We start from the raw sequence: 13,613 nt of genomic DNA on the forward strand, positions 1-13,613 counted from the left end.
GGTCAGCGGGGATGAGGAGGAGCCTATAAGAGAATTCAAAGCAGAGAGGACAGATGCCACTGATTTTACTGTCATACTGAGAGCTGAGCTAGTCCCCAGCTGATCTTCAGTGGGATTAGCGTTAGGCGAGCTCTCAGGCCCCTTCAGGCCTCTGTCTTCCCTTTGAGAAATGATGGACCCTGTGGGACTTGATGAATTTTAGCCTCTTTCAAGTGTAGGCGGCTGTGGCATTTGTAGCAGACGTGCTCATGGAGAGCCAGGTGCCATTCCCAGAAGTCTGAGCCAGCCACGTGGGTGTGCACTGCACCCCTGCCACCAGTCCAGCACTGGCACGGTCTCTTATGGATCCTGCAGCCTCCTCTGACACCATCCCCTCTTTCTCTTCCCCTCCCTCCTAGCCCATGGGTATCTTCTCCATCTTGGAAGAGCAGTGTGTCTTCCCCAAAGCCACGGACGCCAAGTTCAAGGCAGCCCTGTACGACAACCACCTGGGCAAGTCCAACAACTTTCTCAAGCCCAAGGGGGGCAAGGGGAAGGGGCCCGAGGCCCACTTCGAGCTCGTCCACTATGCAGGCACTGTAAGTACCAGCCTCGGCGCTCCTCTGTGGCCATTGGCTGCTGTCTACCCACTCCCACAACTGAGGCTCATCCTAACATGCCCTTCCAGAAGCTTCTTGCTTCCAGTTAGCACTATTATAGTACAACTGAGTGCACAGCCATGCTATTGCAGGGTATCAGCTGGTTGAAATAAGCTCCAGCTCCTTCTTCCTCGTCATTCCTTCATCTGAGAATTCTAAATCAATCAAGCCAAGGATGCCTGTTGGGAAGCAGTGGCCGGTCTGCACTGTCCGACCTGGCCCTCCAGGGCCTCCCCATTGTCTATGTTCCCCAGTTTGACAGCTGAACCCCAGCCTTGGCCAGAAGTGATAACACTTGCGTAAAGGAAAAAAAAATTTCCATGAACTCATTAATTATTTCCCAATGAAACGACTCATCCCTCTGACAGCCTGTGGCCGCCAAACCAAGGTGACATCAATGGAGTGGCTTTTATCACTCATGACAAACTTAGACCTTGGGGAAGAGGGAAATTAAATGCAACCAGAACTTAGGTTTGTTAGAATAATTAATAAGGGAGGCAACTTCTGCTCAGCCAGCTGGGAAGAATGTTTATGGCTTCCTTGGGATTTCAATAATGGCATAGACACAAACCCCTCTGTTAACCACCAGATTTGTGGAGTCATCCATGGGTTTAGCTGCAGGAAGCAACACCCTGAGGACAGAGCATCAGGAAAGCTGCTGTCGCATTAGGTATCAGGGCCAAGATTTTGTGATATTACCAACCATAACAATACAAAGTACTCACAAAGTGAATTTTGCCAGGACCTTGAGCAAACAACAGGCTTGGGGCCTAACTGCAGTTTCTCCCTCCCTTCCACTCCCCGCCCTGAAATTAGAAGAGCTCTGTATCTATAGCAATGGAATATTCAGGATCGAACAGGACCTCCACTTCCAAGAAGGCTCTAAAATAAGACCCAGGAATGACGAATATCTATTTTCTGCATAGGGGATGGAAAGCTCAAAGGTTTCAGTGTTCCGTCTACTTGCCTCAGGTTCTCTGAACCCAGGTGGAAGGTCTGAAAGGTTACTTCCTTCTTGTCCCTCCAGCCAGGGCCACATGACAAAACGGGAAACAGGAATTAGTGGCTATCCAGTTACCCGGACAGGTGTAAACCCCATTTCTGGATGGGCAGAGCCCCCTTCCACCAGGCAATGGCCCTACAGTGTTGTGAGAGAGACTGCATGCTCCTCAGTGAAGACAGAAAGATGCCCCTTTAAGGAGTTCTTCATGTAGCTCAGGATTCCACTGGCAATGGCCAGGTACTGACAGCAAGGGCAGGACCTGGAAGGTCAGCACACCTGGGTAGAAGAAGATCCAAGGGTCAGGGAGTTTCAGTGTAACCAGCAAAAAAGACATCCAAGAAGTAATGACAGGTCACAGCCCAGGAGAGAGTAGCCTGGTTTATGGGCAACGCTCAAAGACAGAGTGTACCAGGTAGGCCAACTGAAAATGCCCAGGAAAGCAAGGAGCAGACTCAGGACAGCCTGCCAACAGAGAATGGGGTTCAGGAACACCCCAGGATACCAGGAAAGTCATCAGGACAAGAACGATAGCCCCAGGAAATGGGGCTCAATATCGATCCTAGGAGCCCAGAGCAGGTTAGAACTGTAGGTGGAGGTTCTAGCTGTGGGACTGGAAAGGGGGAGCTGGGTTTGGAAATTCACCCCTCCATGTTTGCCCCATCCAGGTGGGTTACAACATCACGGGCTGGCTGGAGAAGAACAAAGACCCCCTGAATTAAACCGTAGTGGGCTTGTTCCAGAAATCGACTGTGGCGCTCCTGGCCCTTCTCTTCAAAGAAGAGGAGGCTCCGGGTATGCCTGACCCCTTGTTGTGTCCGGTCTGCCTCTGCCGATGCTCTTTAGTTGCCAAAATGGAAAGAAAGAAAGAAACAAAGCTTTTATCCTTAAAGAGCAGAAAGGGCATTCCTAGTGCTTTACTCTCTGAAAACCAGTTCCCCAAAGTTTAAGCCTCAAAATTCAACTCAACTCCTTTCCACTAAAATTCAGCAAACATCTGCCACTATTGAGCTTCCAAGAGCAACGCTGGGGAAAATCTCTAAGATGTGGTCCCTAGCCTCCAGAAGCTTCCAGTTTGGCAGGAGAAATATAGTACATTTTACGTGTATATGCATATATTTATACATACCATAGGAGCCCTGGTGGTGCAGTGGTTAAAGCGCTTGTCTGCTAACCAACAGTTTGGCAGTTTGAACCCACCAGCTGCTTCACGAAAGAAAGATGTGGCAGTTTGTTCCTGTAAAGATTACAGCCTTGGAAACCCTAGGGGGCAGTTCCACTCTGTCCTATGGGGTTGCTATGAGTCAGAATCAACTCGACAGCAGTGGATTTGGTTTTTTGTTTTTGGTTATACATACCATGCCTAGTTCCAAAAGTAAGTAAGATAACTTGAGCTGGCATCCACTAAGGAACCACCAGCAAGAACTCTAGAAGTTTCAGGAAAAAATTAATACATGGCTGTTAGAGTGGATAGATGACTGGACTTTCAGAAGCCTGAACAAAAGTTTGTTGAATGAATGAATGACAAGCGGCTTGAGGTAGGCCATGGAAGATGCTGCCATAGAGGACTATGGATGCATCCTGGGAGCTTCCACCAGCTGAACTGGTCACTGGCCTCTAGGTGGAGCAATACTGCTATAGAAAAATTGACACCCGTGCCCTGTGCTTATTTTCTGCTCTGTTCTATGTCTGAGGCAAATCCCAAAGCCCAGCGCAGCCCTACCCAGTAGAGGTCAGCTGGCCCATAGGGAACTACTCTGGGTGGAAGCCTCCTGGTGGGGGTGCAGCTCAGCAGGCATCATCAGTATAGCAGCTGCCATTGGATCGATTCCGACTCCTGGCAACTGAACTGTGCTCCACAGGCTTTCAATGGCTGATTTTTTGAAAGTAGATCACCAGGTCTTTCTTCCACAGCACATCTGGGTGGACTCGAGCCGCCAACCTTTCAGTTAGCAGCTGAGCTCATTAACCATTTGTACCACTATAAATCTCGTTGGGCCCAGAGCCTTCTTCACCACCAACATACATGTTCTCCAGCTGGTCTGTGGGATCTTCCTCCTCCCCAGACAGTGGGAGCAGCCTGTCACTAAGGGAGAGCCTGTGCCAACCTAAATCACAAAAGGCTGCAATACTCTCCAGGAAGCTGGAGACAATTATGTCACAGTCAATCCATTTGCCTACTCCCTGCCCAGACCTCGTTTTCCTTATGTGAGGGTCCCACCTCACCTAGTCCCAAGAAAAGTCTCCCTAGAACAAGAGAAAGCATGTCTTTTGGCACAGAGCACTTACTGGGGCTTCCTGCCTTGTCCTTGTCTCTCTTTCTCAGCTGGGAGTAAGAAGCAGAAGAGAGGGTCTTCCTTCATGATAGTCTCCAACTTCTACAGGGTGAGTCGGGCTGCCTCAGAGGCCACCTGGGGTCCAGTGCTCCCAACCTTCCCTTTTGATGGTGTGGTGCCCTGGCTGCCGCCTCATGGCCAAGGACACAATGATTTCATTCCTCTGCCTGGGATTGCCTCTTTAATCTGAGGAGTCTATTTTCTTCTGAAGAGGCCACAGGAATGTAGGGTAGAAAAGACCCTTAGAGATGGTCCCATCTGACCGTATTGTTCTTCAGACAGAGGGTAAAGGAACTTGCCCAGAATGGCAAATCAAGACCGTGTGCCCCAGAACTGGCTGGCAGGTCTTGGGGACTTGTCAAAACTTCCATAAATTTGGGCATGACTGAAAACGTATTGTGAAGAAGTACAGCCAATGGGGAGGTGTTGCAAGAAGAGACATTTCAGCACTTTCCAAGGGCCAGGCGGCTGCCCCAAGGCAGGGTAAGCCCACTGCCCTGGAGGCACCCGAATAGAGGAGGATGGACCATCCATTAGGAAAGTCCATTAGGGAGGTTAACAATGCATGGGATTTGTCCACACAGCACTATGGTTCCTTCTAGTAAGGAGATTCTACAATGAGCAGCTCTGGGCCCCACTTCTTATGAATCTTGGGCAAGTTTCTGGACTTTGAGAACAGCACTATCCAATGATACTTTCTGCAAGCTTGAGAGCAGCCATCTAAGATACATCTATTAGTCCCATCCCATCCAGAGCAAACGAGAATGAAGAAAACCAAAGACACAAGGAAAATATTAGCCCGAAGGACTAAAGGATCACATGAACCAGAGACTCCACCAGCCTGAGACCAGATGAACTAGATGGTGCCCCGCTACCACCAATGACCACTCTGACAGGGATCACAACAGAGTCCCGGACAGAGCAGGAGAAATATGTAGAACAGAATTCAAACGCACATGTAAAGATCAGGTTTACTGGTCTGACAGAGGCTGGAGGAACTCCCGAAACTATGGCTCCCAGACACTCTGCTAACCCAGAACTGAAACCATTCCTGAAGCCTACTTTTCCGACAAAGATTAGACAGGCCTGTAAAACAAAAAATAACACACATGAGGGACATGCTTCTTAGTTTAATCAATATATGAGACCAAATGGGCAACATCTGTCCAAAAGCAGGATGAGAAGGCAGGAAGGGGCAGGAACTGGATGAACAGATACAAGGAAACTGGGGTGGAAAGGGGGAGCGTGCTGTCACATTGTGGGGATTACAACCAATGTCACAAAAACAATATGTGTATAAGTTTTTGATGAGAAATTAACTTAAGCTAAAAACTTTCACCTAAAGCACAATAATAAATAAAATGGAAGGAAACCAGCTGAATAAGGACAGAGCTGGGGAAATACTGATGTGGTAGCTGTTAAGAACCAAGACCGTTGTCTGTAGGGCTGTGTGGCAGCTGGCAGCAGGAGGCTGACCCTAGGAGGGCAAAGGACAAAGTCCCAATCCAGACAGAATCCCGGCAAAGAACAAAGAGTGGTTACCCACCTTGCAGCAGGGCTGGCTGCCTGCCTAGAAGAAGGCACAACTGGAGTGTGGACTGAAGATGAATTCAAAATGGGAACTGAAATGGGGGAAGGTGTGGGGTGAAGCAACTCAGGGAGAGATACGGGAGCTGCTGCAAGCACCTTGGCCCTATTAACGCGATCAACTGTAGGATTCCAGAAGCAAAAAGAAAAAAAACTTTCTGCAATAATGTTCTATTCTGTGCCATGCAATATGGCAGCCACTAGCCATGTGTGGCTCTTGAGCCCTTGAAAAGTGGCTGGCGTAACCGAAGAACTGAATTTTAAATTTAAATTAATAAATTATATTTTAAATAAATGACCTCTCCTGAGCGTGGGTGTCATGCCACACCAGTGTTGAGCTTCACTCCCTCATTCTCTTTGTCCTCCACCCCCAGGAGCAGTTGAACAAGCTGATGGCCACCCTCCACAGCACCTCTCCCACTTTGTCCGCTGTATTGTTCCCAACGAGTTCAAGCAATCAGGTACAACACAGGGTCAGGTCTCCCTGCTGCGAATCCTCAGGATCTACGAAATTAGTGTTGGTTCTGAATTCAGTCCACCTCTAAAGACCCTGGCGCGTAGTGGTTAAGTGCTACGGCTGCTATCCAAGGGGTCAGCAGTTTGAATCCACCAGGCACTTCTTGGAAACTCTATGGGGCCGTTCTACTCTGTCCTATAGGGTCGCTATGAGTTGGAATCAACTCAACGGCACTGGGTTTGGTTTTTTTGTTTTTTGGTTTCTAAGGGCTAGGGGCTGATGGGGGCAAAACGGGGCACTGAGAGGATCCCCCACAAAGGATCACCCAAAAATAGTGCTCTAGCTGCTTTGTAAAGCAGAGGGGTACTGTCCCAGCCAGGAGTCACACTCAGAAGGGCCCTCAGGCTTTGGCTGAACTGTGGGAGACCTGGGATTCCAGGGGACAGAATGGGAGGAGACTAGGGTGATGACGTGGATGCTCAATGCTGCCTCCCTGAGTGGCCAGGAGTGGCCTGTACCATCCCAGGGTAGTTACTGTCTGTCCTGTGCCCTGGCTTTTGGCAGGCGTGGTGGATGCTCACCTGATCATGCACCAGCTGGCTTGCAATGGTGTCTTGGAGGGCATCCGTATCTGCAGGAAGGGCTTCCCCAACAGGCTGCAGTACCCAGAGTTGAAACAGAGGTGAGTGGTGTCTTCTTGATACTTTCAGGGCCCTTTTCCGTTTTCTAGAGCACTGACTCGTTGATAAATAGATAGTCCCATTGTAGCAGACACTATGGGTGCCCTATCAATACTGCCTCGAGCCACTCCTTTGGTACACATCGACCCAACATCCCACTGACAGCACCTGCATTTCTTTGCTTTCTCTGGTGGCTGGAGTCTGCTTTGTCCCCACTGGGCAGGCTGGAGCTGCCAGAAATTAATGCTGCCCCAGGAGCAGCCCTCATCCAATGACTGAGGAGAGTTGGTATAGAAGTGCTTCAGCTCCCTCACCATTCTGGTGGGCATGTGCTAGTAAATGTTAACAACAGGCTCTCTAGGTTTTTATTTGTTTTGTTTTAAGTTCTGATCTGTAGTGTTTGCCTATTTCCATGGTATCAATATTCCCACCATGGCTGATTTCAAGCTACCGGTGTGATGTCACTGAACGTGGAGTTGAAAAGAGATGCCCATGACTGGCTCTTGCAAGCCCGTGTCAGCGGGCTCTAGCACATCACTGCTCTAGTGGTCCCCAGAAGGATTGCACTCCGGTTGTAAATAGTGGCTGGATAACGTGCCTTTTATTGACTTCCCCGCCCCACTTCTCCACATTCCCGCCTCCCAAGTAAACTACTGCACTCTAATCCTTGTCTCGGAGTCTGCTTCTTACCCAAGCTAAGAACTCCCACCATAGGGACTGTCTTACTTCTGTCTTCCCTACTTGCTAGGACCTTAGGTTGATGGAGCTGAAAGGATCACCAGAGGCCATCTTGTCCAAAGCCCTCTGAAGACCCTAATGGGCAAAGAATTTGTCCAAGATCACCAAGGGGCTGCTTTGTCAGGGAAAGAAGCAGTTCTGCTATGCCTGGACCATGCTCTTTCTTCTACCCCAAGCTCTATCATGAAGGAAAGGACTGTGCTTTCAGCTACATGGACGTTCACTCCCAAGCTGTAGCCCTTGCCCCAAAGCCTCCTGTCGGCCCCACCCCACCTGCCTACAGCATCTGTGAAAAAAGTCGACACTTGTCTCGGAGGGAGGCCGTCTCACGGTGTGAACGGGCTTCAAGTGCTGCTGGCTTGGCTGTGATGATGACTGCTGGCCATTTCTCTCCCACCAGGTACCAAGTGCTGAACCTCAGTGTGATTCCCCAGGGCTTTGTGGACAACAAGAAGGCCTCAGAGCTACTGCTCAGTGCCATTGACCTGGATGTGAACGAATACAAAATTGGATATACCAAGGTAGGGTCTTCCAGGGGGCATTCCCTCCTTATACCCACTCAGTCTAGTCCCAAGAAGGTGGCTTCAGACTGTGACTCCCAGCTCAGCCGTTGACCAGATGCCAGCCTTGGGCAAGTCCCTTAGCTGCTACGAGACTTGGTTTCCTCCACTGAAAATTTTGAGCTGATAATGTCAGTTGCATGGAATTTGGGGCGATTAGTAGTAATGTGGGAAGCCTGGTGGTATAGTGGTTAAGTGCTACGCTGCTAACCAAAGGTCAGCAGTTTGAATCCACCAGGCACTCCTTGGAAACACAATGGGGCAGTTCTACTCTGTTCTATAGGGTCGCTATGAGTTGGAATCAACTCGATGGCAATGGGTTTGGTTTGGTTTGGTTTTTAGCTGTAATGTGTGTGAGAAGCCAGCTTAGGATAGAGTGGTACTCAACAAGCAGTAGACTCTTTTTTTTTTTTTTTAATTTGTGCTTTAGGTGAAAGTTTACAGCTCAAGTTAGTTTCTCATACAAAAATTTATACACATATTGTTACATGACCCTAGTTGCTATCCCTATAATGTGACTGCACACTCCACCTTTCCGCTCCAGATTTCCTGTGTCCGTCGAACCAGCTCCTGTCCCTTTCTGCCTTCTCATCTCACCTACTGACGGTAGCTGCCCACTGAGTCTCATGTATCTACTTGAACTAAGAAGCACTCTCTTCACGAGTGTCATTTTATGTCTTATAGTCCAGTCTAATCTTTGAAGAGTTGGCTTCGGGAATGGTTTTACTTCTGGGTTAACAGAGAGTCCGGGGGCCGTGTCTTCTCAGGTTCCTCTAGTCTCAGTCAGACCATTAAGTCTTTTTAGGTGAATTTGAGTTCTGCAGCCCACCTTTCTCCTGCTCCGTCAGGGACTCTCTGTTGTGTTCCCTGTCAGGGCAGTCATTGGTGGTAGCCGGGGACCATGGTAGACTATTTCTTAGTACTGTTGTTGTGGTTGTTAGCTGCCATCGAGTCGGACCCGACTCAGTGACCCTGTGCACAACAGAGCAAAAATCTGCCTGGTGCTACATCACCCCCATGATCGGCTGTGGATCGGACCATTGTAATCACAGGGTTTTCACTGGCTGATTTTCAGAAGTAGGTCACCAGGCCTTTCTTCCTAGTTCATTTTGGTCTGAAACCAAGTTACTCTGAAACCTATTCAGCATTATAGCAACATGCAAGCCTCCACTGAGGGATGGGTGGTGGCTGCACGTGAGGTGCACCGGCCAGGAACTGAACACAGGTCTTCTGCATCGAAGTCAAGAATTCTGCCCCTTAGTACTGTATGAGTCCCAAATTCCTCAGAATAAAAAGAGCCAATCGGAATCAAGGTCTGAATTTGACCCAGCACGGCAGTAGGTATGTGGGAGGGGCTATGGGATGAAGCCACCATAACGCCAGTCCAGCCACACAGCGAGCCCTGCACCCTGAGCTGGTCAGTGAGTCGGGGCTGACTCACAAGGCCTGGCGGCTCTCTGCTCCTATCCTGTATCCTGGCCCCGTAGAGTCCTGTGGGGTGGTGAGGGCCAGCTAGGCCAGTGGTGAGCGTCCATCTACAGCTGCGCTTCAACGTAACAGCCAGGGTGACACAGGAGGGGCTCTGGCTTTGCCTCTGGGTAGCCTTGAGCAAGCCCCTAACCTCTCTGAGCCTCGTGTGTGAGTCAGGCAGACACACCATCTTCACGGCCGGTTGCAGGGTGGTGCTCGTGAGAGCCCCCAGCATGTGTGTGTGCCCAACGCATCTGGTTACTTATCAGACACTTACTGAGCACCTACTGCATGCCTGGGAGTGATCTAGGCTCTGGGAATACAACAGTGACCAGGAGTCCCGAGCTCCCTAGAGCTTGCTTTGTACCACTCCAGGTTTGCGAAATGGAGACGCCACTGTAGAATCTGCCAGAGCTGTTCACTTTGGCTTCCTTCACAATTAAGACGTGTTGCCTGTGGCTAAATTGACTTATGGGAAATGCTTCAGGTTTTGTCACAGAGTCATGGAATACTTGAACTGGAAAACCTTGGAGACCAGCTGGCCCCTCGTTTCCCCACCTCATATTTGACATATAAGAAACTTAAGGAGCCCAGAGGAGGGGATGGAGGTAACATTTCCTGTTTCACAGCACGAGGCAGGACAAAGCCGGAGCCATCGCTGATCACAGGCCCCATATCTGACACAGCCATTGCCCGGGGTGGATGAACTGAATTCTGCTATTGCTCAAGGTGGGGTAGCTCAGGTGACGGCCTAAGACGCTAGGGCAGCTTTGCTCCCACAGGGCCAGGTGGACTCTGGCAGCAGGGGCAGGACAGGGAACGAGCTGATAATGCCTGCGAACTGTGTCCCTCCCTACCTCTGCTGCTGGCCCCTGTGGTCTGCTCACCAGCCATGCTCCCCTCAAGCGCCTCAAAGACCAAACCTAACCCCAATGCCTTTTGCAACAGCAAGAAATATTTTATGAAATCAAGTCTGTATTTGTTTCCTGGGACTTCCGTAGCACAGTACCAGTGGTTTATAACCCGTTGCTGTTGACCTGATTCTGACTCATGGCGACCCCATGTGTGTCAGAGTAGAACTGTGCTCCATAGGGTTTTCAATGGCTGATGTTCCAGAAGCAGATTGCAAGGCCTTTCTTCAGAGGTGCATCTGGGTGGATTTGAACTGCAAACCTATCAGTTAGTAGCCAAGTGCTTAACTACTTGTGCCACCCAGAGCCTCGGGCGGTTTATAAGAAGAGGAGTTTATTGTCTCACAGACTGGAGGCGAGGAGTCTGAATTCGGGGTGTTGGTAGGCCTATGCTCTGTCTAAAGGTTTTAGGGGGATCTTTCTTGTCTCTCCTGGCTTCTGGTAGCCCCAGGTGCTCCTTGCCCTGCAGCTGAACATAACTCCAATCTCTGGCTCTGTCACCACATGGCCGTCTTCCATCTGTCTCTCTGTCCGTCCTCCTCTTTTATAAGGACACCATTCGGTTTGGATTAGGACCCACCCTACACCAGTATGGAGGCCTGGTGGCACAGTGGTTAAAAGAGCTTGGCTGCTAACCAAAAGGTCAGCAGTTCAAATCCACCAGCTCCTCCTTGGAAACCCTATGGGGCAGTTCTGCTCTGTCCTGTAGGGTTGCTATGAGTTGGGATCAGCTTGTCAGCAACCGGTTTGCTTTGGGTTTTTCTAATCCAGTATAAGTATACTCTTTGCCACCCTGGCTGCCTGGCATTTACCATAACAGTGGGGATTTTAATGATCGATCACACGTTACTTAGAGCTTTGCTGTTTGTTTACAGGTGTACCTTCCCAACCGTTTTCTCATTTAATCTCTATAGCAACCCTCCAAGCAAGGGACCAGGAGCCCCATTTCACAGATGAGAAGCTAAGGCTCTAGGATCCATCCCAGCTAGTCAGTGCAGAGCCAGGACTTGGCTCTGGGAGAATCCAACATGCACCCAGGCGAGAGGAAACAGATGCTAAGGTTGGCCTCAGGGTCTGCTGTTGGAGGAGGCCAGATGAGGCCAGCTGTTTCCAAGGGACCTCAAGCATCTGCAGCTTTTAACTTGTGTGTGTGTGTGCTTTAAGTGAAAGTTTGCAGAGAAAATTAGTTTCTCATCCAACGGGGCTTTTAACTTTTAAGGACCCTTCTGACCCTCTGGTTCTTTGACTTAACACCCCCGCCCCATGGCTGTCCTGGGGTGAAAGCTGGGCTTTCTTAGCCGGGTGTCTCGTCCCCCAGGTGTTCTTCCAAGCTGGCATTCTGGCCAAGCTTGAGGACATGCGGGACGAGTGTCTGGCCAAGATTATGACAATACTCCAGTGCCAGAGCCGGGGCTTCCTCATGAGGGTCAAGTTCAAGAAGATGCTGGAAAGAAGGTAGCCCTCACTAAAACCAACAGGGAAGGGCCACTGAAGACACACGCGCCCACCCAGAATGACCAGGCACCCACACACATACATGCAGCAGTCAGCTCCATTAGCTACACGGTGTGGTGGGCTGAGAGGAGGACATCAATGTCTTTCCTAGCCCAAAGGACAGCTTGGGGACCAACTAGTAATAATCCCTTCTTTTTAAGGACTCAGACAGAGGGACCTTCACAGTTCACAAGTTGCTTTCATAACCTTCCTCTTACCTGATCCGTTAGAACGATGCTATGAGAGGCGCGTGGTAGGGCTGGTACCCCCATTTCACAGGTGAGGGAACTGAGGCCAGAGGGGTTAAGGGCCAGGGCCAGGTTCATGATGGAGTCAGGATTGTTGTTGTGTGCGGTCAAGTCGACTCTGATTCATAACAACCCCACATGACAGAGCAGAACTGCCCCATAGGCTGTACTCTTTACGGAGAAGCCCTAGTGGGGCAGTGGTTAAGAAATCAACTGCTAACCAAAAGGTCAGCAGTTCAAACCCACCAGCCACCCCGTGGAAGCCCTATGGGGCAGTTCTACTCTGTCCTATGGGTTGCTATGAGTCGAAATCAACTAGGTGGCAATGGGTTTGGTTTGGGGATTTTTTAATCTTTACGGAAGCAGACCACCACGACTTTCTCCCGCAGAGACACTGGGGGGTTCGAACCACCAACTTTTCAGTTCGCAGCTGAGGACTTAACCGTTTGCACCAGCAGGGCTGCTGGTGATTAGAACCCAGGGTTTCTCACTCCGAATACCTGCCCTTAGCATCCAGCCATTTCCCTAGGATGGTAATTAGAAAACAGCTCGGTCCATCCCAGCTGGCTGTGGGCACCATGCTGTACAGCCACCACCCCAAACAGAAACTCAGTAGTCCTTAAGCGGTAACTCCCCACTGCCTACCCCCCACCCAGCCCCGGGTAACCACTAATACATTTCTGTCCTATGCATTTGCCTGGTCTATATATTTCATATAAATGGGATCATACAGTATTTGTCCTTTTCTGTCTGCTTTATTTCACTCGACCTGATATTTTCAAGGTTTATCCAGGTCGTAGCATGTCAGAGGACTTCATTCCTCTTTATGGTTGAGTAATACTCCACTGCATGGACAGGCTACTGTGTTTCTCCATTCATCTCCTGGTGAACATTTAGGTTGTTTCCACCTTGTGGCTATTGTGAACAGTGCTGCAGCGAACATCGGTATATAGTATCTGCCCGAGTTGGCAGCTTTCAAATCTTTTGGGTACACACCTGGGAGTGGAATGGCTGAGTTGAAACCTTCATTTTAACCCTCGCAACCCCGGGTTCTTTTTGCAGAATTGGCCTGAAAGTCATCCAGTGGAACGTGCGCAAGTTTCTGCATCTTCGCTTCTGGGGCTGGTGGAAGCTCTACAGCAAGGTGAGGGCCTGGGAGCTGGGGGACCTCATGAGGCTAGGGGGCTGGTGGAAGCTCTACAACAAGGTGAGGGCCTGGGAGCTAGGGGGCCTCATGAGGCTAAGGGGCTGGGGGAAGCTCTACAACAAGGTGAGGGCCTGGGAGCTGGGGGACCTCATGAGGCTAGGGGGCTGGTGGAAGCTCTACAACAAGGTGAGGGCCTGGGAGCTGGGGGACCTCATGAGGCTAGGGGGCTGGTGGAAGCTCTACAACAAGGTGAGGGCCTGGGAGCTGGGGGACCTCATGAGGCTAGGGGGCTGGTGGAAGCTCTACAACAAGGTGAGGGCCTGGGAGCTAGGGGGCCTCATGAGGCT

The 13,613-nt window shown here is 50.2% G+C and overlaps 1 protein-coding gene across 1 annotated transcript in view; it reads left to right on the forward strand.

Moving 5' to 3' along the window:
- The window catches only part of LOC100667333 (myosin-16-like), a 69,273-nt gene that overhangs the window by 20,344 nt on the left and 35,316 nt on the right, over window positions 1-13,613 (forward strand). The window contains 9 exon segments of the mRNA XM_064294823.1: window positions 399-578; window positions 2,307-2,454; window positions 3,965-4,023; window positions 5,936-5,972; window positions 5,975-6,022; window positions 6,583-6,700; window positions 7,837-7,957; window positions 11,696-11,832; window positions 13,182-13,263. Coding sequence (XP_064150893.1) covers window positions 399-578; window positions 2,307-2,454; window positions 3,965-4,023; window positions 5,936-5,972; window positions 5,975-6,022; window positions 6,583-6,700; window positions 7,837-7,957; window positions 11,696-11,832; window positions 13,182-13,263 — 930 coding nt within the window.

The sequence above is a fragment of the Loxodonta africana genome, chromosome 12, assembly GCF_030014295.1.
Source record: "Loxodonta africana isolate mLoxAfr1 chromosome 12, mLoxAfr1.hap2, whole genome shotgun sequence".
In the NCBI taxonomy this organism is placed as follows: Eukaryota; Metazoa; Chordata; class Mammalia; order Proboscidea; family Elephantidae; genus Loxodonta; species Loxodonta africana.